At 45.6% G+C, this 23,142-nt stretch overlaps 1 protein-coding gene across 2 annotated transcripts in view; it reads left to right on the top strand.

The window, feature by feature from the left end:
- Nucleotides 1-605: 605 nt before the first annotated feature.
- Nucleotides 606-23,142, top strand: part of CRTAC1 (cartilage acidic protein 1) — a 47,106-nt gene continuing 24,569 nt past the window's right edge. Inside the window, exons 1-3 of one of the 2 annotated variants that reach the window (XM_020812021.3) lie at nucleotides 606-1,494; nucleotides 8,292-8,494; nucleotides 20,685-20,881. In XM_020812021.3, the coding sequence (XP_020667680.3) occupies nucleotides 1,438-1,494; nucleotides 8,292-8,494; nucleotides 20,685-20,881 (457 nt within the window). In that variant the 5' untranslated portion in view covers nucleotides 606-1,437. The remainder of the gene's footprint in view (nucleotides 1,495-8,291; nucleotides 8,495-20,684; nucleotides 20,882-23,142) is intronic. The other variant, XM_020812020.3, reaches the window with a different exon arrangement.

Here is a 23,142-nt window from a genome sequence, read left to right on the forward strand (position 1 = left end):
CATCCTTTCCCTAAAGAAAGATTTTGACCAGCCAGAGGCAGAATATGAGGGGACGGGGGGGGGGGGGAAGAGATATAACGGTCAATCAAGCAGGGAAGGGGGGGGGCTCCTGCTAGAACCCGCTGGCCAACTTTGCTCCATCTTCCACACCCACACAATACTCTCCCATTTCCTAGACAGAAAGGATCGGAGTGGTATCCCTGCCCGTCCTCTCCCCGCCTCGAATCAGGCTGGTGGAGCAGTCAACGCGCCAGGTCAAGCTCTCGTGGGAGGCGGGAGTGGTTGCCTTAAGGGATGGGGGGGTGAAGGCGCGGTGTTTCTGAGGTTCCCCCCCCCCGCCAAAGACTCTTCCCGCTTTCCCTTGTGCCAAAAATCTTCCGGGTTGACGCCCACCTTTACCCCCTCGTCGCATCCTCCACCGGCGATGAGGCAACGAGACAAATGTGGGGCGCCTACCCGGGGGGGGGGATTTTGGGCACAGGGGCGAGTGAGGAAGGGCGGGGGTGGTGCCTGGATGGAGAGGGGGAGGAGCTACTGCTGCGCCCCCAAGGCGACCACCGCGATTCGCGGACCCATTCGGGCCTGCCTCTGGCTCCCTCGGTCTCACGCCCACCGCGCTCCCACGACCCCCGAGGCGGTGGCCTTCCGCTCCTCCTCCCGCCGGACAGACGGGGCGCTTTCCTCTTCTTCCCGGCGCTGCCGGCGCTGCTCTCCACGCCACAGAAAACAAGACCAGGACGGAACGGGTGCTTATCGCCTGCCCGGCTCCTGGATCAGTTAGTGAGCTGGGAGGCGCAGGAGAAGCGGGGCGGTCGTGTGGGTCTTGGCCGGGTGGGTGTGTTGGGGTGGGGAGAGACGGATCGTCGTGCCCTGCGCTCGCTTCTCCTTTGTGCCTTCGCCGTGTCGCCCGGGCAGCTGGCTAGGCTTGATCGAGTGGTGGACCCCCTCCTGGCCAGAGAAAAGTCTGTTTCCTCGTGAAGGTTACCGGCCGTGCTCTTGAAGCCTGCTGGCGCTCTTCTCCTCCTCCTCCTCCTCATTCTTCTTCTTCTCCTGCACACCCTTCTCTGATACACGCCCAACATCCCCGCCCGTCACAGTTTGGCTCCGTATTGATCGGCGCTGCCTGGCCGCGCTTCCCCTGCAATTCCAGGTAGTAAATCAGTGCCAGGGGGGCTCCACCTCCCGGCTTTGCCATTGGGTGCCCGGTTCTGCTCAGGCTGCACTGATTGGCCGCCTCTGGGACACAAGGCTTTACTTAAAGAGGCGCTCGCTTCGCCGGACTTGCCCGGGCTGGAGAGAGCGGCTTCCACGCGGCTACTACTTACACGCAGAGACAGAGAGAGAAGGAGAGGACGCCAAGATCGGAACGAGCAGCCGCGCCAGCAGCCCCGGGCGTCCGCACGGGATCTGAGCGGCCCGGTCGCCGGCCAGCCCGGGATGCTGCGTGGCGGCCAGCTGGCAGGCATGGAGCTCCCCTGGCATCCTACCTGCCCGGTGAGTAAAAGCTGACCCCCCCCCCCGTCGAACTGCGAACGTCCGACGCGGCAAAGTTTCCCAAAGAAGTGGAGACTTTTGGGTGGAGACGGAAAGTTGGCGAAGGAGACGGAGAGGGGACCCGGACCCAGGAGGACGACTTGCCCTCTTCTTCCTCTTCCTAAGTGACATCTTGAGATCCAGGCAGGCGGAACTTGTGCAGATGGAGAAGAAAGCGCGGGTTAGGATGGTGAAGCGAGCGGGGAGGGGCGGTGCGAGGATGCTTGGGGACCGGAAGAAATGGGGAAGGAGAAGGATGCTGGAAGGAAGCGGGAGCCGAGGGAGCACCCTGCTGCGCTTGGATTGTGCTGAGAAATAGGGGCCGGGAGGGAGTTGTGGAGGGCGCCTCTCCGCTGGACAGTGGCGCTCTGCCCATCGCCGCTGTCTTCCAGCTCTCTCTCGCCTGAGGAAGGCGCCTGTCCCCACCACCACCACCACCTCTGAGGGCTCACCCCACGGCAGTCAGCAGCAAGCAGAGGCATCCCAAGGGTACCAAGGTCTGTTTGCTGTTTAGGTGACTGCCGGTCTCCAGACTGCACCCGCTGCTGCTGGTGCTTCTGGCTGTGCCCCAGCTTTGTGCTGGCTGCCCCCCCCTGCAGTGGGGCACAAACACAGTGGCACCAAGTTAAAAGTAGAACTCAGTGGGTCCTGTAGCTGCTGCCACAAAGCCCTGTGGTTCGGAGCCCTGTGAGTTTTTTTGCAGGGAAGAGAGACCCAACATCCTGCAGCATTAATGCAGGTGAAGGGCTGATGTTTGTGGGCTGAAGAAAGACGGCAGTGCGGCCCAGGACAGTAGCTTTTTTTTCTCAGTAGGAACTCTGCGGGGTTGGGTGGTAGGTGGAGGGATGCATAGAACCAGAGCCAGAAGTAAACCTGAGAGGTGTGAGCAGGATTCAAACCCTCATGTGATGATCCCGTGATCCTGACTTGCTGGATCCCTTTGCACCTGCACTGCTTGCCATAGCGTTACTTTGGAAGATAATATGGTGGCTCTACATCGGAGGATATTTCCAGCTTATTTTGATATTACTGCAGTTCATTGGCTGCACTGTTGTGATGTCACTGAGCAAGAAATGAGAATGCATTTGGATATGGCACTGAGAGCTAGTAGTGTCACTAGTCCTCATTAGTGCAGAAGAAATCCCCCTGTGAGGTTGCTTAGAGGGATGCATCTTATGTTGGAAATGGTGGTACCACAAGGGCTGTTATCGAAGCTGTGTTTCCAAAGCTTGAAAAAGTGACCTTTTGAACAGTAGCTTCCCAGGACACCCCAGTTCCTGGGTGCTAAAGTTCAATAAAGATACATTTCCAAGCTCAGGGATTATTGTAGCCCTGCATATAGAGGAAGCCTCTTGTTCCCCAAATGGACCCGCTAATTCCCTTTAAAACTCTAGCAATATCTGCCCCTTGAGGCAGAACTATATGTATCTGTTTTCACTGTTGCTGCGTAGATGGGTACATGTTGCAGCGTAATCAACCACACCCTTCAGGCACATGAAGGACATAGAAAAACATGGCTGCTAACATTGCCCAAGCCCCGGGGCCTTACTCTTTGCACAAATGTGTGAACCAGGGCCACTGCTTTAAAATGGTTTTCAGCTGCTTGGGACCTGACATCTTATCACCATGATAACTTTTGATTCGCAAAAACTGGACTCAGGCACATTACACAACATATGGAGGAAAGGGATCCATCTACCACCCAGCTTGCTGCTTGGGGCAAATTGGCTGCAGTGCAGGGCAGAATGAGCATCCTCCTCCACAATGGATTCTTTGCCTAAGATGTGGCTGACTGTTGCAATAAGTAGTAGTAGTGTGTAGGACACAAAGTCATGGAGGGAACCTCCATCAATGCCTATCTCTGGAAAAAGATGGCGACCAATGGTTGCTGCTGTTTTTCGCCAGCTGCCAAGGGCATCTTGAAAAGCAAATCTGTACTGTAGAGTCTGAGCGGGCATTTGCCATACTGCCTGACTTGGTTCTGAGCTTAATCTGATGCAAAAACAAAGTGGATTCGGAGCCTGGGAATGTCTGGTCCACTTTCTATTCCCCATTGACCAGAAGAGACACAGAAAAAGGTCAAACAATCCCATTATGAGCAGATGAAGTTTTATACATGGCCAGCCCAAGCATGGAAAAGACACTCTCTGCTTTTGGAAATGTTCCTTTATTCTGTCCAAACTCATGGCAGATTTTTGTTCTCTTTCCTCTCACCAGCCTACAGAGGCCAGGCGGCTCAGAGGGGCCAGGCTTCTGCTGCATGTGGCCAAAGAAATAGAGAATGGGATGCCAGAAATAGAAGCAACTACCTAATACCCTGAATCATTAACTTTTGTCTTCTGTTACCAATTTTGCTCCTTCTCTGAGTTTCAAGATAATCAGTTAGACAAATGAAGTAATAAATATTCTTTCTGTCTTTCCCTTTGCACGATTCTTGCCAAATAGTGGTTTTCATATAGGAATTTCAGGGCAGGAGAGATGTAAGTTGCAATTTGTAATTTCAATACACATGTGTTTTTGTTTTTTGTTGTGTGATTTTCCTCAGCTGCTATCCAGTAGTAGCTTAATGATTCATCCACATTATGGGAAAGGGAACCCCATGTGTATGGGCCACACCAGTTTCCATCACCACACAAAATTTCTACATGGAAAAATTTCCTCCGTGATGCCATTATCATATGTTAAGCAAACTTGGAGTAGACATAATAGTGGCAGGAGTGTAGAAGTCAGGTCATCCAAGTTCTGTTGGGAAAGCTGAGAGTCTCCAGGTAGAAAAACAAAGGTTACAAGGCTCAGCCGTGTATCTGTCTGCTTAACTGCCTATGCACAGGTGTTAGCTCTGAATGTGTATGTGTGTTTAGAAAGGCATCTTAATAAATGACCATTTCCCTAATGATCTATCTAGGAATGCTCACTGATGTATGAGTTTAATTAGCCTCAGCCAAACACTGAGAGCCCAGTGCTGGAATATACCATCTTTGTCACCAGGCACCTGTTACCATTCTCTCTTTGTGGAAGCTTGTATAATGACAAGTTAATCTGGGTCTAAACTGGAAGATGATACTGGCAACCAAACTGCTTGCTCTCGTTGATGGATTGCTTTGCTGTGGCAGAACACATGGAAGATGCATTCTATTCTTGCACTTTCTGCATAATCCCCAGACCTAGAGGAATCTATTGCCTGACAAATATCCTCTGGAGACTGTTTCCAAGATAAGGGGCTAGAGATGAGCAAATCTTAAGAAGTGGTGTTTTTTGGGGGGGTGGGGGAATACAGATCCCATAATTCTGCAGTCACCATGACTAAAGATTTTGGAAATTGTAGTCCAAAAGTTAGCTGTTTCAAGTTCTGTTTTGTTTCCAAAACAGGATGGAACAGGATGGTCCCTAGCAGGGTGCATCATGACTGTGAGCACAGTCATCTGAAACAGAAGCTCCCCTTCTACATTATCAGGAATGCAGTAATCTCAGTGAAGCTTTTAGCTCAGTGGTGTCCGTTATACAGCCCTTCTGGCTATATGGCAAAATCCACATTGCCCCCAGCTCTACCATAAAACATGATGAATTGAATAAACACCACCGATTCTACCTACAGAGAGTAATTCTGAGCATATGGTGATTCAGGCCAGTTTTAAAGCTAGCAGTGTCTGGGTGGCGTTATGCCAGGAGGAGAATAAATTGGGGATGCATCTGATTCTGGTGCCGTATACATGTAACCAGTATGGGTCATTGAGATACTTCCAAGGCTGCTAGTACACCGTTGTATCTTCTTGGAGTCAAATGGGATAAATTGTTGTGGAACAGACTGGAACCTTGCAGAAATGATTCCTTGGATATACCACAACAGAGCCTTAATGGGGTGGATTGAAAAGTTAGCAGTAGATCTGTTTGTTGGAGTTGAGAACTCAAGGTCCTGCTACAAGAGGCTTGGGCAATCTCAGAAGGCCAATAGCAGAGCTAACAAGAGTTTCTCTGCAAGAATGTTCACAAGACAGATCACATACGCCATAATGTGCTCTGACTACCATTTATTCATACTATCAAGATAGATAAAGCATGATGAGAGTGTGGGATTCACTCCCCCTCCACTCTTCCCCAGAGACTTTAAAGACAGTATTGATTCTAACCTATAGTACTGATGATAAGAATATTCTAAGCTGACAGTCTCAGGAAAAAAGAGATGCTGCCTAATATAAAATGTAAGAGTTCCCATGTGTAAGCGCTAACAGAATAATGAAGTGCCTCCTTTGCTGAGGCTGGCCCCACCTTTAGGTGGTTGCTTCAGGCTGGAGGGCGGGTGTCACAGTGCCCAATCCCAGCAATTCTCCTTTGATGGAGAGAGCTGTGCCCACCCTGAAGCCAGCCTGGCAACTCCTGAGCTCTTTTGCTGCCTTCAGGAGAACACAGCCCCCCAATGTGATGGAGAACACAGTCCCATTGCTACCATGGAGGTTAGCTTCTCCTGTTGGTCTTTGCCAGCTTTGCCTCTAGACTTTGACCATCACGGTGGTGTGTATAAATGGGTTGTGTGGGGGGGGGGTCTTAACAAGTTATATGGGCTATCTAATCTCATTGTAAACAGTGTACCTTCAACTGTATGAAGGTGGACCTGACCTGATCTGAAAGATTTGCCAAACTAGACTTTGGACTAGAAAGAGGTCCTCTGCTGCAGAGTGCCTTGTTTGCCCTTCCTCTCCTTGTGGTAAATGTCTGATGGATTATCCGATAGGAAGGTTCAGTGTGCATTCTTGTGGTTGCGGTCTCCTGCTGAAAGGACTAACCTTGACGGCTCTGACTGATCTGGCCACATCATTAGGTCAAGTAAGGCAGCCAGCTCAGGCAGCAGATGTTGTAGAGCAGCTATCCAGATATTTCCTTTTTCTGGGAGAATAGAGATACGTGAGCCTGTCCTCCATCTCCTGAACTAGCCTGATGTCCTCAGGTCTAGCAGAGAGCCTTATCCAATTACAAATTTAACTGCTGAAGCAAGATTCAGTTCCTATTCAGTTTATTACTTCATGTAGAACCGGAGGTGGACAGCACTCATGTTGTTTGTCTCAGGTGGCAAAATATCTTGGGTTGTTCAAAGCCTTTAGTCAGCGTTAATGTAGAATATCCTTACTCACTTAACTGGAGGTCTGGATGTATACAGTAAAAAGTGTGGATACTTTACAAAGACTGCAATGTGTCTTTGTCTCATGTCCTTCTTGTGGCAGCTGTTTAAGAAGTCCACTGCCAGCTCAACACCTTCTTTGTCTTAAGGATAAAGTGAAACGAAATAATAATGTTTACCTACTTTGATACTCCATATGGAGCTGCCTTGATTAAGTACAGTGTACCTCTGATTGATGGATTCAAACTACAGGGCATAGGTGTTAACATAATGCCATGCTTGCGGTGGTCTCACAGCATATGGCTGGCTACCTCTGGAAGCAGAAGGTTGAATTGGAAGGACTCTTGCTTCAATCTAGTCAATGCTTATGAAAGGTACAGGGTTTGGACTATAGCTCCCAGAAGCCACCAGCCAGAGTTGATCATGCTGACTGGGAATTCATGGGGTTATAGTCCAAGAAGAGTAATTTTTCTGAGCTCTGAATCTAGCTAGCATGGTGATTTTAGATCAGCAGACCTGGAATCCTTATAACAATATTGCAGTGAGAGTGGTGCAGTCTCGTCCCACTGATAGTGTCAGGGTAGGGATGGTCTATTCACTTTCCTAAATATTCTAAATCCCTATCTATCCTGCCCCTGCTTAATTTTGTATGTTGGCTTTCTGCTAGTGTCTATTTTACTTCATGATCACAACCCAAAAGGCTACAGATGCTATCTTCTATTGTGATGACAGAGCTTCAAAATGAACAAAAGCTGTGCTCTAGTTGTCTAATGCTGTTTTATAGCTGCTCTCCCCTCCTGCCTTCCAGCTCAGGGAAGGAGTCATCTGCTTCCATTTGATGTAGTCAAAGGGGAAAGAGGGGTCGTTCTGCTTGAAGGACTGTCTGCTAGGGATCTCCTCCCCCTCCCTATCAAAGTTCTGAGAAGTGAAGGGTAAATATGAGGTCTAATCCAGTGTCCTTTTGTTTTAATTCTGCTGGAACATGGAGCTCTAAGACTGGTTTTGCATCCCAATGTAAATTCTGTGAGACAGCTGAATTCACTTTGGGTCACAAAACCTCGATATTTTGCATCAGCCTTAGGGTCTGTTCATTTTTGCTTTGGGCACCAGTTCAAACCTGCCACAGATCTCACATTCCTGCAAGCCTCAACTCTCAAAACCCAACAGACTATGGCCCAGCCTGGCCATAGGTCTGGGCTGTATCAGATCATTGCCAAAAACTATTTGTATAGGTAAGTAACAGTGAAATGGACAAAAGGCAGAGATTTTTTTTTTCTAGATCTACAATCTGTCACAGATGGAGATCTGGGGAAATTCTGAAATGCTTATGGCATCTGAGACCAGACCCAAATTAGAAGTGTTCTCTTCCAAGACCTGGGATATTCCTTTTTTGAGAGGAGGGGATTACATAACCCAATATAACAACCTTTCCAAACTCTATTCTCTTCTATACCTAAATGAAAAGAGTTGAAAGGATCTTCCCCCACAGAGCCCTATCACATATGGGAATATCTCATCAGGAATTGATATGGAGAAAGGAATGGGACGCAGGATTCATGTATGGAAATGGAGGAATTCTCCAGATGCTAAGACAGATGGGGGAGAATATCATGACTGACATAGCCCCATGCCTCTCTGTTTATAGGTGCCAAGGCTGCGATGGCTGCTGTTGTGGAGCTTGGTTCTGGCTTGGCCTGGTGAAGGATCCCAACGTAGTGAACCCATGTTCACAGCGGTGACGGATCGAATCCTCCCCCCTGACTATGACAGCAACCCAACTCAGCTCAATTATGGTGTGGCTGTGACTGATGTGGACCAGGACGGAGACTTCGAGATTGTCGTAGCTGGGTGGGTACTATGGACAATACTGGGTATTGCCAGCTATATGGGAAATGGAATAATTGCCTGCAAAGAGGGTGTTTTATTTGGGTGGGAAATCAACTAGTTAGATGCTGTAATCTAAGGGTGGGGAGGGAAGCTTTTATGGGGAGGAGCAGATTCCCTCTTAGAGCCCTCTGTGGGCTACATAATGCCAGAGGGTAGGGCCATGCCATGGACATCATGGGCAGGGCAACACCTTTACCCCATGTTAGTGGGTCCCTAGTACAAAAAGACAAGGGGCTGCAATAGGACCCTCTATAGGCTATGGGCCAGGGATTTTCCATCTTTGTTGAGTATTTCGAAGTACCAGTCTAGAGGTAGGATTTGCCAGGGGGAGGGGTACAGTTGGTGAAAGAAAACAAGTGTCTTTCTGAGTTATTTTACAGGAAAGGAAGTAGGTGTTTGTATGTTACAACTTGCTGTGGCCAGAGTGTAGCCTCCATAATAAACCAAAAGTAATGGGAGTGCAAAGACTCAGAGGGAGATAGGAATGTTCATTCTCAGTAAACATCTCTTCAGCACCATCGTGCTCAAAGCTTACAACTTAACTGTCTCCCTAAGTCACTCCTCTGACAAACGGTTTCTGCTGCCAGCCACTTGAGCCCACTCTTGTTCCCCCCACCTTGGCCATTCTCAAGTCGTGACCTAGTAAATGGATGCTAGAAGGAGCTGTCCCTTTATACTTGGCCAGAACTTGCATAGCTTGTCCTGCCCATAAAACATTTCTGAATTGCACTAAGCTGCAACGAGCATATATCCACTGAGAACTTTTTATGTCTAGCAATTTCAGGAGAGCTGGATCACATTCACATCCTCAGCCAAGTTCGTTTCTCCAAGAAATCTCAACTCTTTATAGCCTCCGCCACCCTGCAATCCTTGTTACGCATTCTGTTTTCCTCATCCCTAGCAAAGCAAAACAGAGGAATAAACCTGGTTGTAAAACTTGGGATGTAAGACTCCCTGTCAGAGCTTGAGAACTGTCCTTTCTGGGACTGTATCTCCCTCAATCCCCTTACCAGCATGGAGAGGAGACATTGCTGGCCAGGGAATTCTATGAAATGTAGTCCAAGAACTGCCTCCAGCTTAAGGAGTAATGAAATTTTCTGTTTCATCTCCACTGGGTTGATAGGCACTTTGGCTGTCCGTAGTGACATTGTGGATTGCTACAAAACACGCCGCAATATCTTTCATCAATTGTATCTATGACGTCATGGTTAACAATTAAACAGCTGTATTTAGCTGTTCTGGATGCTCATTCCTGAGTTGCTTCTGGAGTGAATCAACTCACAGATCTCTCTAACCTAAAACATGTTACAGTGGTGCCTCGCCTGACAATGTTAATTCGTTCCAGCAAAATCACTGTAGAGCGAAAACATCGTCAAACGAAATAAAGAAGCCCATTAAAGGTAAAAGGTAAAGGTTCCTCTTGACAATTTTTGTCCAGTCGTGTCCGACTCTAGGGGGCGGTGCTCATCCCGCTCTTCAAGCCATAGAGCCAGCGTTTGTCCGAAGACAATCTTTCCGTGGTCACATGGCCAGTGTTGAAACGCATTAAAACCCATTTAATGCAGTGGTTCTTAACCTTTGTTACTCGGATGTTTTTGAACTGCAACTCCCAGAAACCCCAGCCAACACAGTTGGTGGTGAAGGCTTCTGGGAGTTGCAGTCCAAAACTCCTGAGTAACCCAAGGTTAAGAACCAGTGGTTTAATGCACTCTAATAGGCTGAAAACTCACCATCCAGTGAAGATCCTCCATAGGGGCGGCCATTTTCCATGCCTGTGCAGCGAGGAATCCATTCCTAAGCACAGCGGGGGGGGCATTTTCTTCAGCCAGTGGCCATTTTGAAACCCAACGATCAGCTGTTTTTGATCGTCATAAATCATCATCGCTAAGCGAAATTCCCCCATTTAGACCATCATTTTGCGATCTCAATTGCGATCGCAAAACCTCATCATAAAGCAATTTCCTCGTTAAGCGAGGCAATCGTTAGGCGGGGCACAACTGTACTTGCCTACTTATTCAGTACTGACTGCAGAATTCTTTGTCCATTATGGATACATTCCAAGAATGAACAGCTCTATTCTTTTCTTCTTCTTTTTTGGGTAATATGTTTTGCTCGGTGGAGAGCTCCTTTGCTTTTCAGTGCAGTCCAAGCAGCTATATATATATATATATAGTATAGTATAGATCTATGTCATTGCATTTAAAATAGTCCTAGATATTCATTAACAGACAGTGTGGATGGCAAAAAAATGTTGTACCATAGCTTGCTGTGGGGCCTGATTCGAGCCACCTTATTTCCATCTTGTTCCGGTTCTGCTCTCACCCCCATTCCTGCCCCATAGGCAGCATTTCATGGCCACTTAACATTATTCATTCTCCCTGAACCAATCTTGGTGTTACTGAAACACACAACAATTTTTCCTAAGGGGCATGTTTTTAATGTATATATATCAAATCAAATAAAAAAAAATTATTGTTATTGAAAGTGCAGTATATACATAGTATACCCATACAACGAAACACAGCTTCTCTCATGGGCAGTCTTAAAGAAGGTACAGTTCCCACAAAAGGCAACTTTTGTATGTGGGACAGAGTAGGAGATGCCATTGTGACTTTTGCTTCAGGCAGCAAAATATCTTGGGTTGTCCCAGCTCTTGCTGTTTTGCCTACATAAGCAACTGCACTCACAGACTGAACATCAGAAAGAAGAGGAGCGATCTCATGCTGAATGTTCCAGATTACCTGTCCTAATGTTGAACTGCATTCCCTGATCTGTCAAACATCTTTGCAGTCTAAGCAAGCCCTTTCTCTTCTCCGTCCTCTGTGGCTTGAGGATTAGCAACCCTTGGAACAGCCTGGGTGAAGCTGATTGTATTCCTATTAAGCTAGCACTATTTATTTATTTATTTATTTATTTATTTATTTATTTATTTATTTATTTATTTATTTATTTATTTACAACTGAAACTGATCCAGGGTGTCTGTTTCATCCAAGTGGGCCTGAAGCTGGTCAGCCACCACCCTCTCAACCACTTTGCTCGTGAAAGAAACATTGGCAACGGGCGTATAATTGCCAATTTCATCCGCCGCCAAATTAGGTTTCTTTCTTATGGGCCTAATGAGTGTCTCCTTGAGGGCAGATGGAAATCTTCCCTCAAGGAAAGACCCATTTATTATTGCTGTGGCCCATTCTTTTGTTATCAGCCTGGCTGCTTTGATTAGCCAGGCTGGGCAAGGGTCAAGGGAGGAGGTGGTGGCCCGGCAGCGATCAAGCACCTTGTCCACAGCGTCGGGTGTCACCGACTGAAAGGAATCGAAAGTTACCGGGCAAGACGGAGCGCTGGACATCTCTGCTCCTTCCAGAAGTCACTTTTTCCTTTGCAACTCTGTTGCCATCTTCATAGTTGCATCCACTATTCAGACTTGTGGATGTTGTCCTTCTTCAATCTGCCTTTTCAATCTAGAGCAGTGGTTCTTGGAGTAAAACTCCCAGAAGCCTTCATCACTAGCTGTGCTAGCCAGGATTTCTAGGAGATGTTGTCCAAAAAAATCTGGGAACCGGTGGTGGGGAACCACTGGTCTAGAGCCTGGAAACTTTACTTTTTTTTTCCTTGTTGGCGTGTAGGTTCTAAATAACCACACCCTCACCATGGCCATTGACCATGCTGCCTGTGGGATTATGGAAGTTGTAGTCCAAAATGTAATTTTTTTCATGCATTCTCTCAGGCTAGAGCTTCTACCCAAATCCTTACAAAGTGGCTGCCACCTTCAGAATCCAAACTGTTGAGATCTCCCTCCTTTCTCAGCAGTTGTTTGGGCTCAGCATCTCAGCTACAGACAGAGTGAAGGAGATATTTAGAGCAGGGATGGGATACATGTGGCTTTACAAAGGTGATTGGGCTGATTCAACCATTATTCTTCACCATCTGCTATGCTTCTTGGAGCTGGTGGGAGCTGCAATCCAGCAGTACCTAGAGTAGCACATCGCCCTGCTCCAACAACCCTGATCTCAGGGAAGCAAAAGGCAAGCCAAAATCTGTGTAGGGTTGCCAGGTCAGCAGCTCCACACCCTCTGAAATTTCAGGGCCAAAACCTGAGACCTAAGGATGTGTTACACAGTGTTATAGGGAGACAAGTCACTTCAACAACCATTGCAAAATGGTGTGTGTGTGTGTTTGTGTGTGTGTGTGTGTGTGAGACAGATAGACAAAGTGAAGACACAATGATGAATTTGTGGGCCTATGAAACAGTACTTCAAAGGGACCTATTAGTATACCTGTGTGTGATCTGCAGTGTATCGTGATGAACCAATACCCCCAAGCAGATGAAAATGGTCAGATCAGCAGCTTTCTATTTCCTGTCATTTCAGGCTAAAATCTGAGACCCCAAGAATGGATTCCGAAACCCGAGTCTCAGGGCCAAAGTCTAAGACCTGGTGACCCTATGTGACCTGAGGAAAACATTCTGATGAAGCACTCTAGCCCAGGCTACCACCTGGATGCTTTTGAAAGGAATAGCAGCTTTTCCCTCTCCACATTCTCTCACTGTGCTGACAGGCCTCAATGTGCACCTTGACATTGTGTTAATTGGCTGTAAAGCGAAGGAGTGCCCTAGCTCATTATTGGCAGTATTCATGGTTTGGAAAGGGCACAGGAGTGAGCAAGGCATTCCGCTGTGTGCTCCCTGTGTTCCCAATGTGCAGATCCTTCCAAAAGAAAGGGTGGGAGTGAAAGAGGATGGAGTCAAAACCTACCCAGCAGCTTAAAGAGCCCATCTTGAGACCTAACTGACATTGACTCTGAGTCAAATTGGAGAAGCATATTTTTATCTTCAGAGGTGGGGTGTAGAACATACATTGGGCAATTTGGGGCACATAGGGAATGCCCATCTGTGCACAACCAGGACTAGGTACCTGGGTGTATTGTTGGGAGAGAGGGCACACAAGCAACGATATGTGATATATATGCACATACAAGAACAGTTCATGCTCAGAGGTACACATAACCCACAATCCGGATATGCTATAGGTAGTGAGAGAAATGGCAGACACTGCAATGGCTGTTCTTGTGTTGTCAAATATAGACCGTCACCTATTTTCTAAATCATGTCCTGGTCTTTTTGTACCCTAACTCCCATCAATCCCAGCTACAGCAGCCAGTGGCTAAGAGTGATGGCATTTATAGTCTGAACCTCTTGAGGCCACTAAGCTGGGGAGGATGTTCTGGTGTCAAAACTCTCTGCTGGAAAAAAGAACACTCTGGGCTTTCTGGAGAAAGTTGCTAGAACCAATGCATTAACACCATGAGACAGAAAGCTGGGCCCCACATCTCATGTGAGAGACAGAGGCTGTGAGGATCTACAAGTTCCATTGCTAGTAATATGAACATTCATTAAACTAGAGTAGAGCATTGTTTTTTTTTCTTTCCTAATGTCAATGGCAATCCTCATCAGGCTTCACCATCAGTTGCATTAGTTACAGCTGATGAGAACTGAAGTCCCAACACCATCTGGAAGATCATACATTCCCCATCCCACATTAAAGCATCGACTAGATATTATTTTGCAGAATGTGGGCCTGATGGCACAAACGTTGCTACAAATCATGGGTTGCAGGGATTGGTAGACTTCTTTATAGTGCCATCTATAGCAGTACACTGGCTGACGATAATGGGAGTTGCAGTCTAACACATCTGAATTGTGGTAGTTTAGGAATGGTCGGCATATAATATAGTTGCCCAGTAAGAAACAATAAGGTTCAACTCATCCCTGCTACCTAATCTTCAAGCGAAGGGGCATTTTTGTATCAATACTGAGCAAACTTGCTCATTCACCTGTTCTTGAGTTTCATCTAAATCCACCCATCCATCCATCCTTGTCCCATAATTCTCCTGACCTTTCTTCATGGACTTGCATTCCATCCAGACCCTGCAACTCCATCACTCTTTCCTAGACTGTCACCAATTTGTCAATGTTCTTATTACAAGTGAAACATTAGTAACACCCCAGTTCTTAGGCAGTGTCTTGAACAGTGCTGAATACAGCAGTTGGGTCCTGTTTCCTAGAACGTTTGTTTCAGCTACGGCAGCCTCAGAATCATATTGTCTGCCTTTTCCACACTCCCAAGTCACATTTAGATACCCAGTGTAGTGGACAGAGCGATGGAACAGGACTCCGGAGGCTTGAGTTTGAATCCTTACCCAGCCCTTGGAACTCACAGAATTGGTAAAACCACTCCTCAAATTTCTCACTTACCTTGAAAGCCCTATTAGGGTCACTATAAGTCTGTTCTGACTTGAAGGCACGTGATAACGACAGTTCAGATATAGTTTGGGACCCACAATAACTGCAGCCCAGACTTTGGAAAAGTCACACTTTTTGGACTATGATTTCCAGAATCCCTCACTTAGCACAGCTTAGGCCATGGTGTCTGGAAGACCTTAGGAGCTCTTGCACAAAAACAACTTTTCCAAGCTCTTCCATAGTGACTTTCTTGCACCCACCAGTCTTGCAAAATTATTTCTATAGTTATTGTTGTTCGGAGCCAACAAGTTACTTCTGACTTACAACAACCTTAATAGGGTTTTCAAGGCATGTGAAAGGTTCAAGAAATGGTTTACCCCCCAGTATGTTTCAGTGGCCATGTGGGGATTTACACTCAGGTCTCCTGAGTCCTAGGCTAAGACACCATTCCCAACTGGTCGACCAGACCAGATGGGCGGGATATAAATCAAATAAATAAATAAATAAACTCCTGTAGTATTCATGCTTAAAGCCGCTATAACAATGCTACATGTGTTTTTCCAACACACATGCGTTTTTCCAACACACAATGAAGACATGAACCATGCAACACTAGAATATTTAGCTCCTAATCCCAAGACACACACACAAGCCATTGACCCTTCTGGCCTGAGACTGGACATCTGAAGGGCCAGGTTGGTGGGGGAAAACTGTGGAAATTTTCTTGGTAGCTTGGAGATAACCACTCCACTGGAATGGGAGGGGGGGGCAGTCCAGGCAATTTTCTGCCTCACTTCCATGCCAAGTTATAACTACAAACAGAGACGGGATGTTTCATAACTGTAGGACTGATGCTTGTGTAACTTGTTTATCAAAAGCCAGGGCATGGCTCTTGCTGAGTCAAGTCAAGCAGAGCGCCCTAAGATGAGAAGCAGTGCTATAAGCTCTTATGTATTAGGAACATTAGAAAAGTTCCATAATTGAGGAAAGGGGGAGAAAGAACACCTTTACATATTCTCAAAATACATGCACCTATATTGTACAAGGAATGCTGTTGCAGCTCAGGGTCGCTTGCTTTGATGCAGACTATAATGATAATACAGCATGGGAAAGTTATTTTACGGACTCTTACCCCCCAGAATCCCCAGTCAGGATGGCCATGTTGACCAGGAATTCTGGGAGTAGTGATAAAAATGACTTTGCCAAACTCTGAACTGTAGTTATAAGAGCCAAGAGCAGCATGGAAAAGTATGCAGCAGCCTGCAGTCCTCTGCTCTAACTTGACTAGCATTAGGAATAAAACAATCTACTCTTTCGATACTGTTTCGGTGCCCTGGAGCTCTTAAAGCTGCAGGCACTAACTTTATCTCTAGAGTTGGCACATTTATCCGGGCAGCAGAAAAAGCCTTGTCTCAGCCCTGTTGGAAAAGCCCTTAGCCAAGAGAAATGCTATTGTCCTCCTTAAAAGAAACTCTGGAACCATGCAAGCCAAAGCAGCAACATCCACATGCTGAGCTCCCTGGTCAGACTTCATGGCTTTGATCTACTTTTTCCAGAGAGGCCACCGATAGTTAATTTGTCACAACAAAACCAACAAAGTGCCTTCTTGTGCCTTGAAGACTTATTTGACATCAGCTTTTGTGGACTGCAGCCCCCCCCCTCCTTCAGTCTAAAAAAACCTTATGGCAGGTAAAGCCTGTTAGTCTTGAAGGTACTTTAAGAGCATGTTAATCTGCTTTCAGGATTTTTTGGAATCCAAGTCTGGCTCATAAGAAAAGAGAACAAAGCATCTTCTCCAGCAAACTACCTGCTCAGATCTGGAAACTCTGGATCAGGAGCAGCAGGCTTTCCAAACATGACCTCTACTTCAGCCTTGCTGATACTGTGTTTGGTTTTTTTTTTTAATGTGGTGCATTTCCACAAAACCACAAAAATACAGTACAGAAATAAGACTCTATAAAATTGTTTACCCATACAAAGGAGCATTTACCTCCGTTGTGTTGTGATTATAGATGAGGAAGTGGGCAAATCTGACAGTCACAGTGCTGTGAACACTTGACATGGTCAGGCTATCATGATAGGTGGGTAGTTGCCCCATTGTGTAAATCATAAGGTTTTCAAAATCCACATTCTATCAGTCTTTCTGGGATTTTAACAAATCCTGTCACAGTATTTCAAAGCTATGAAGTTATGTTTTTTGAAGGATGTCTCATTGAATCCCCAGCCAGTATAGCCATGTTATCTATAGGATTTGGGGATGTATCACCCAAAAAGGTCACTTTTTAAAACTGTGATCAAACCTCAGTTCTGATTCTATTTGGATACAGATGCATTACCTTGAATACCATTTTTTCTCTTTGACTTTTTAATATTGTCCTCAAGGTTTGATTAAGTTTTGTAATTATTCTTAGCTGCAAGGACCTCCCTTCCTGACCTTGTTCTCCTCTACTGTATTAATTTTTCCTCTAAACTATGTATTTTCATTCTTAGCAAACCCCATGCAAGCCATGTTAGAGCCACACATCATTAGCTGCCAGATGAAACTGCTCAGGCATTTCTGCAATTTTGCATTGTGTAAATGTTAACATGGATTGATGTTTAAAAGATAATCTCTTGATCAAGCAATCAGAATTCGGTAACTTTGATGCTTGAAGGCCTTAGTTGAAAGGAAGCAATTAGTTATTTGTAAAAGGAGCAGATGCTGAGTAAGGCAGTACCCTTGTCCTGATACCCCGAAAGATTTAAACCTTTGCCATCCCTGTACTAAAAGGACCTGCCACTCACTTTCACTGCCAACTCCAAGTGGTCCGGACCAATCCCACAGACTTGAATCTGAGTCTTGCAGGCACCTAGATCTTTGGCAACAGATGATCAGTGTGACAAACCAACATCACTGAGATATTTACCAATTGACTTTTACTAGCTGGGGAGACCTATTTGTTCTTCCCATTATTTCAGAGACCTTCAGAGAGAAAGGAAAGAATTAGAAATAGAAGTCTGCCTCCCAGCTTGCTTCCAAATCTTTATTCCTTAGCCATATCTATTCCAATGAATCAAGTTTATTGAGAATAAGATGGATAGAGGAGGAAGATTTAGTATAAGTTGCACAATGAAACAAAGTGAAAGGCTAAGATACTGCTAGACTAAACACTCAAAATTACAGTTTGGCTTGCTGCCTGAAACGATAAAGGTTTCTTTTCTTTCAAAGTCTGCAGCATTTCCCTATGATCAGATCAGAAATGAAAAACAAAACAAAGCTTCCTCTATACTTTATGTAATCCTGACTCTCATAATCAGGCATACTGTTTTTGTGGAATGTCCCTTGGGATGTTTTGAGAGAGATTAGAGCTTGGAAAAGTTAACTCTTGTGGACTACAACTCCCAGAATTCAGCTGGATAGCTGAAGTCTAAAAAAGTAACATTCCCAAGTTTTGACTGGGATTAATCTAGTTCTCTAGAACTAGAGCCTCCATTCTTGTGATGTACAAGTGACCACTCATTGACTATGCGAAAGCCTTTGACTGTGTGGACCACAGCAAACTATGGCAAGTTCTTAAAGAAATGGGAGTGCCTGACCACTTTATCTGTCTCCTGAGAAACCTATATGTGGGACAGGAAGCAACAGTTAGAACTGGTCATGGAACAACTGAGTGGTTCAAAATTGGGAAAGGAGTACGGCAAGGCTGTATATTGTCCCCCAGCTTATTTAACTTATATGCAGAATACATCATGCGGAAGGCTGGACTGGAAGAAACCCAAGCCGGAATTAAGATTGCCGGAAGAAATATCAACAACCTCCGATATGCAGATGATACCACTCTGATGGCAGAAAGTGAGGAGGAATTAAAGAACCTTGTAATGAGAGTGAAAGAGGAGAGTGCAAAAAACGGTCTGAAACTCAACATCAAAAAAACTAAGATCATGGCCACTGGTCCCATCACCTCCTGGGAAATAGAAGGGGAAGATATGGAGGCAGTGTCAAATTTTATCTTCCTGGGCTCCATGATCACTGCAGATGGAGACAGCAGCCCTGAAATTAAAAGGCGCCTTCTTCTCGGGAGGAAAGCGATGACTAATCTTGACAGCATCTTGAAAAGCAGAGACATCACCTTGCCAACAAAAGTCCGAATAGTCAAAGCTATGGTTTTTCCTGTCGTGATGTATGGAAGTGAGAGCTGGACCATAAAGAAAGCAGACCGCCGAAGAATTGATGCCTTTGAATTGTGGTGCTGGAGGAGGCTCTTGAGAATCCCCTGGACTGCAAGGAGAACAAACCTATCAGTTCTAAAGGAAATCAACCCTGAATGCTCACTTGAAGGACAGATCCTGAAGCTGAGGCTCCAGTACTTTGGCCATCTCATGAGAAGAAAAGAGTCCTTGGAAAAAACCTTGATGTTAGGAAGGTGTGATGGCAAGAGGAGAAGGGGACGACCAAGGATGAGATGGCTGGACAGTGTCTGCGAAGCAACCAACATGAACCTGACACAACTCCGGGAGGCAGTAGAAGACAGGAGGGCCTGGCGTGCTCTGGTCCATGGGGTCACGAAGAGTCGGACACGACTAAACGACTAAACACACACACACAAGTGACCACGCTACACACACACACCCATGAGTTTCCCTGGCTGAACAGGGAAAGTAGAGGCTTTGATAGTAAATGTATCTAATCAGTCCTCTCTCATTTTTTTTAAAGTAAAATGTTTTGGTTGTTGGGTCATTTTGTAAAAAGAAGAAGCAAATAACACACACTGATATAACTGTTGATGAATGGCAGGCAAGATATGGCATGGCAAGTCTACTCTTAGATGAACATCAAGTGTGTGGTCAGGCCCAGGTATGAATCTTTTGAAACTACCCGTCAGACCGTTCTCCTTAACTGGTTGTTTTCTAGCCAGATATTTCAACAAAAATGCAGTGATTTCTGTTCATTTTCTTTCTATGTATATTCATTTTCAATAAGCTGCTGAAAAATTAAGGCACAGGGTATTTCAGAGAATTATTAGACACTATGCTTTATTTATTTAATTTGCACCCCATATTTATCTCAGTCCTTTGCTCCAAAGTGTTTACCCCATCACAATCCTGTACTATATGGTGAGCAGTAATGTATTTCCACTTCAATTTTAGTAACAATATCTAATTGTGATTTATATTTGCATATATTAGTTGAAATTAGCACATGCACATTTAAGATAAAAATGTCCTCCTTTTTTGTGAGGAATGTCGATCTTCATGGTGTTCCTCATCTTCCATGTCCTTCTTTTGGGTGACAGTCCTTCTTTTTTGCAATGGAGCAGTGGCCATCTTATCAAGAACTGACTTCTTAATATTGGGGTTGCAGGGGGTTAGACAGGATGAATGTACAAGCGGCACTGTAAGCTCTTCTCTGACTCATATTAGGGATTGTGTTCCATTGTAGGAATCAATCTTAATCTCTGTCTGACTTAGAAAATCCATGATACCATGTTTCTATATATGATTTTTTTTTTGGTAGTTATAGTGCTTAATGTGAAATAGTAGGTTCAGCTCCCACTCAGACGTTGAAGATGTGAGAGTAGAATACAAATGCAGCGAAGGTATAAGTACTCAAAATATTTCTTCTCTATTTGACTTCAAGTACTTCCTTCTGTTTAAGAGCTCTCCCTCCACTCCAAGAACAACAGATAGAGGAAATTCTCTTTGCTACTTCATTTAAAAATGTACACAAGTAGAAATGAAGGAGAGCACTTTTGTGGAAAAGACCGGGATTTAATAAAGTTACTTTCTTGGGGCACAGTTTCTGTAATCCCCATACTGTCTGGGAAAGGTTTAGAGATTACAGCCCTTAAAAGGTAGCTCTGGAAAATACATGATAGGAAGGAACGGTGCCCTGAACTATGCCATAACATATTTCCTTGTCTCTGCTCCTCCAGGTACAATGGTCCCAATCTGGTGCTGAAATATGACAAAGTGCGGGGTCGGCTGGTGAATCTTGCAGTGAATGAGCGTAGCTCCCCTTACTATGCATTGCGGGATCGCCAAGGCAATGCAATTGGTGTGACAGCCTGTGACATTGATGGAGATGGCCGGGAAGAGATCTACTTTCTCAACACTAATAATGCCTTTTCTGGTATGTATCAAAGCCACCAACATTCAACTTGCCACCCAAAGCCAAACTGAGATATCATACTGTTCACATGTTACCCTGTGAACCTTACTTCCATCTTACAATACCCATTAAAACAGGGTTTGAAAACCCATGGACTGTGAGATTTTAATGAATGACTACTCCCATAATTCATCAGCATTGGCCAGGATATCTGGGATTGATGGCAAATGGAGTCAACATTTGCAGGGACATAGATTTCCCAGATCTTCATCAAACTTAAAGGTCTGAGCCACCAGCTCAAATGTATTCATTGAAGGGCAAACACTGGATTTTTAAAGGGTTTCTGCAACTCTGCTATCCCTCTGAAAAATCATCCTGTTGTAACAATCTGACCAACATCAAGTTGTTCTCAGCATTTATGTATGCCACCTACAATACCCTGCCAAAAAGCCTGAGAGTGAGGCACAAAGGGTCATAGGGCGGAGGGAATGACCAATGGCCTCCCCTCTTGGGCTCCTTTCTTGTATGATGTGCCAACAGCAAAGGCTCTGTACTGTCACCTGGTTTGCTTTGGGGCTTCTTTACCAGTTAGCCCTGAACCACTGATTCTTATTCTTTGACCTTCACTGGCTACCAGGATGGGATGTTCCAAGGCTACAGTTAATTTCCCAGTTGAGTGATTTTGTCGATTCTCTGGCAGCAGAAGGGATGCTTAGGGGAGGGGGGGGGAGGGAGAAGGACATGGCTGCTGACTCAGGGCTTTGCCACATCTCTAGTTGCCAGGAGGACTGCAGCACAGGGAACTGTGGAACTCCTGGGAAGGATACATGCCCATGGGGGCAAGGAGACATTCTCTGAGGCAAACAGGATTAGGATAAACAAGGTAGAAAGTAATGATTACCACCACCACCACTTTCCTCATGTTCTCCCACTCTTTTCCATCATCTATGGATACAGGTATCATACTTCCCCAAAGTTCAGGAAAGCTACTTTTAAAAAACACAACTCCCCAAATCTGCAGGTATTCTGGGAGTTGTAGTCCAAAAAGTAACTTTTCCAAACTATTTTTTTCCTTTGGGAAGGTGCTTTAATTCCAAGGCTAAGGCCTTATGAACAAAGAAGATGTGTCACTAGCTCAAAGGTCTATACCAGAAGCCTCGTCCCAGAGTTTAATCCCTTCTTTATAGAGACAGAACAGAATTGCTCTCTAGCTAATAGAATTCTTTCCTTGGGTGATTTCGCAGGTACATGTGGGAATCATTGGGGAATGCAGCTTAATGATCTCTGGCCATATACCAATCATTATCACTTGCTGTCTGGGTTGCATGCTGGATTTGTGGCCTAGAATTGTGGAGATTGGGATGTCTCTGGAAGTAGCAATTGCTTTTTTCCCCACCATACCTAAATACCTTTACTGTAAACCACCATTTATGGGTCCTGGGGCAACCCGCTTAGAAAAGGGTGCTGTATCCCCACCGCCCATGCATCCATCCTGAGTTGGGCTAGACCGCTCACCTGCACCATTGACCTGCTCTTGGCTCCACTTATCTGTCTTCCTGACACACCTAATTACTGCTCTGCAGCTGCCAAAGGCTCCTGCTCCCTAAATCAGCCATTCACATTACTTCTGGCGTCGGGACCTAGCCAGTGCCTGCCATTGATTTTCCCTTTTCCCTTTATGATGTACATGGCTCCGCACTGCTCTGGCACATTTTACCTTAATGAGTTCATTCTTCTGGGCCTCCCTTACCAGCCCTTAAGCTTTTCTGGGTTTGCTGCATTCATCGTAGTAGAGTGAGTCCCGGTCACAGTCCTGCAGTGCTGGCTAGCGATTCAGCATAGGAGAAGGGCTAAAGGAAGCGTTGATAACAAACAGGTGCCTGTCAGCAGTGTGGACTGCATCCAAGTGAGAAAGCAGTGAGGTTACAAGCTGGAAGCACATACATTTAGGTTGTTCTATGTGGATGCTGCCCACCCCGCTGCTCAGCAGTCTCCCTTCCTGAGCTAGCTGAGCTGGTCTAGTGGGTTGGGTTGGAGTAGTTTCAAATTGTTGTGCCAGGGGACTTCAACATCCATGCCCAGGCAGCTTTGTCAGAAGTGGCTCAGGACTTCATGTCCTACATGATGACCATGGGTCTGTCCCAAATGTTATCTATTAGAGCAGTATGACAGTGGAACCAGTTACCTCAGGAGTTGATGAGTGTTTCAACACTGGGGGCATTCAAGAAAAACTTGGATAATCATCTGGCAAATATGCTTTGATTGTATTCCTGCATTGAGCA

Source organism: Pogona vitticeps, chromosome 3 (genome assembly GCF_051106095.1).
Source record: "Pogona vitticeps strain Pit_001003342236 chromosome 3, PviZW2.1, whole genome shotgun sequence".
Classification (NCBI taxonomy): domain Eukaryota; kingdom Metazoa; phylum Chordata; class Lepidosauria; order Squamata; family Agamidae; genus Pogona; species Pogona vitticeps.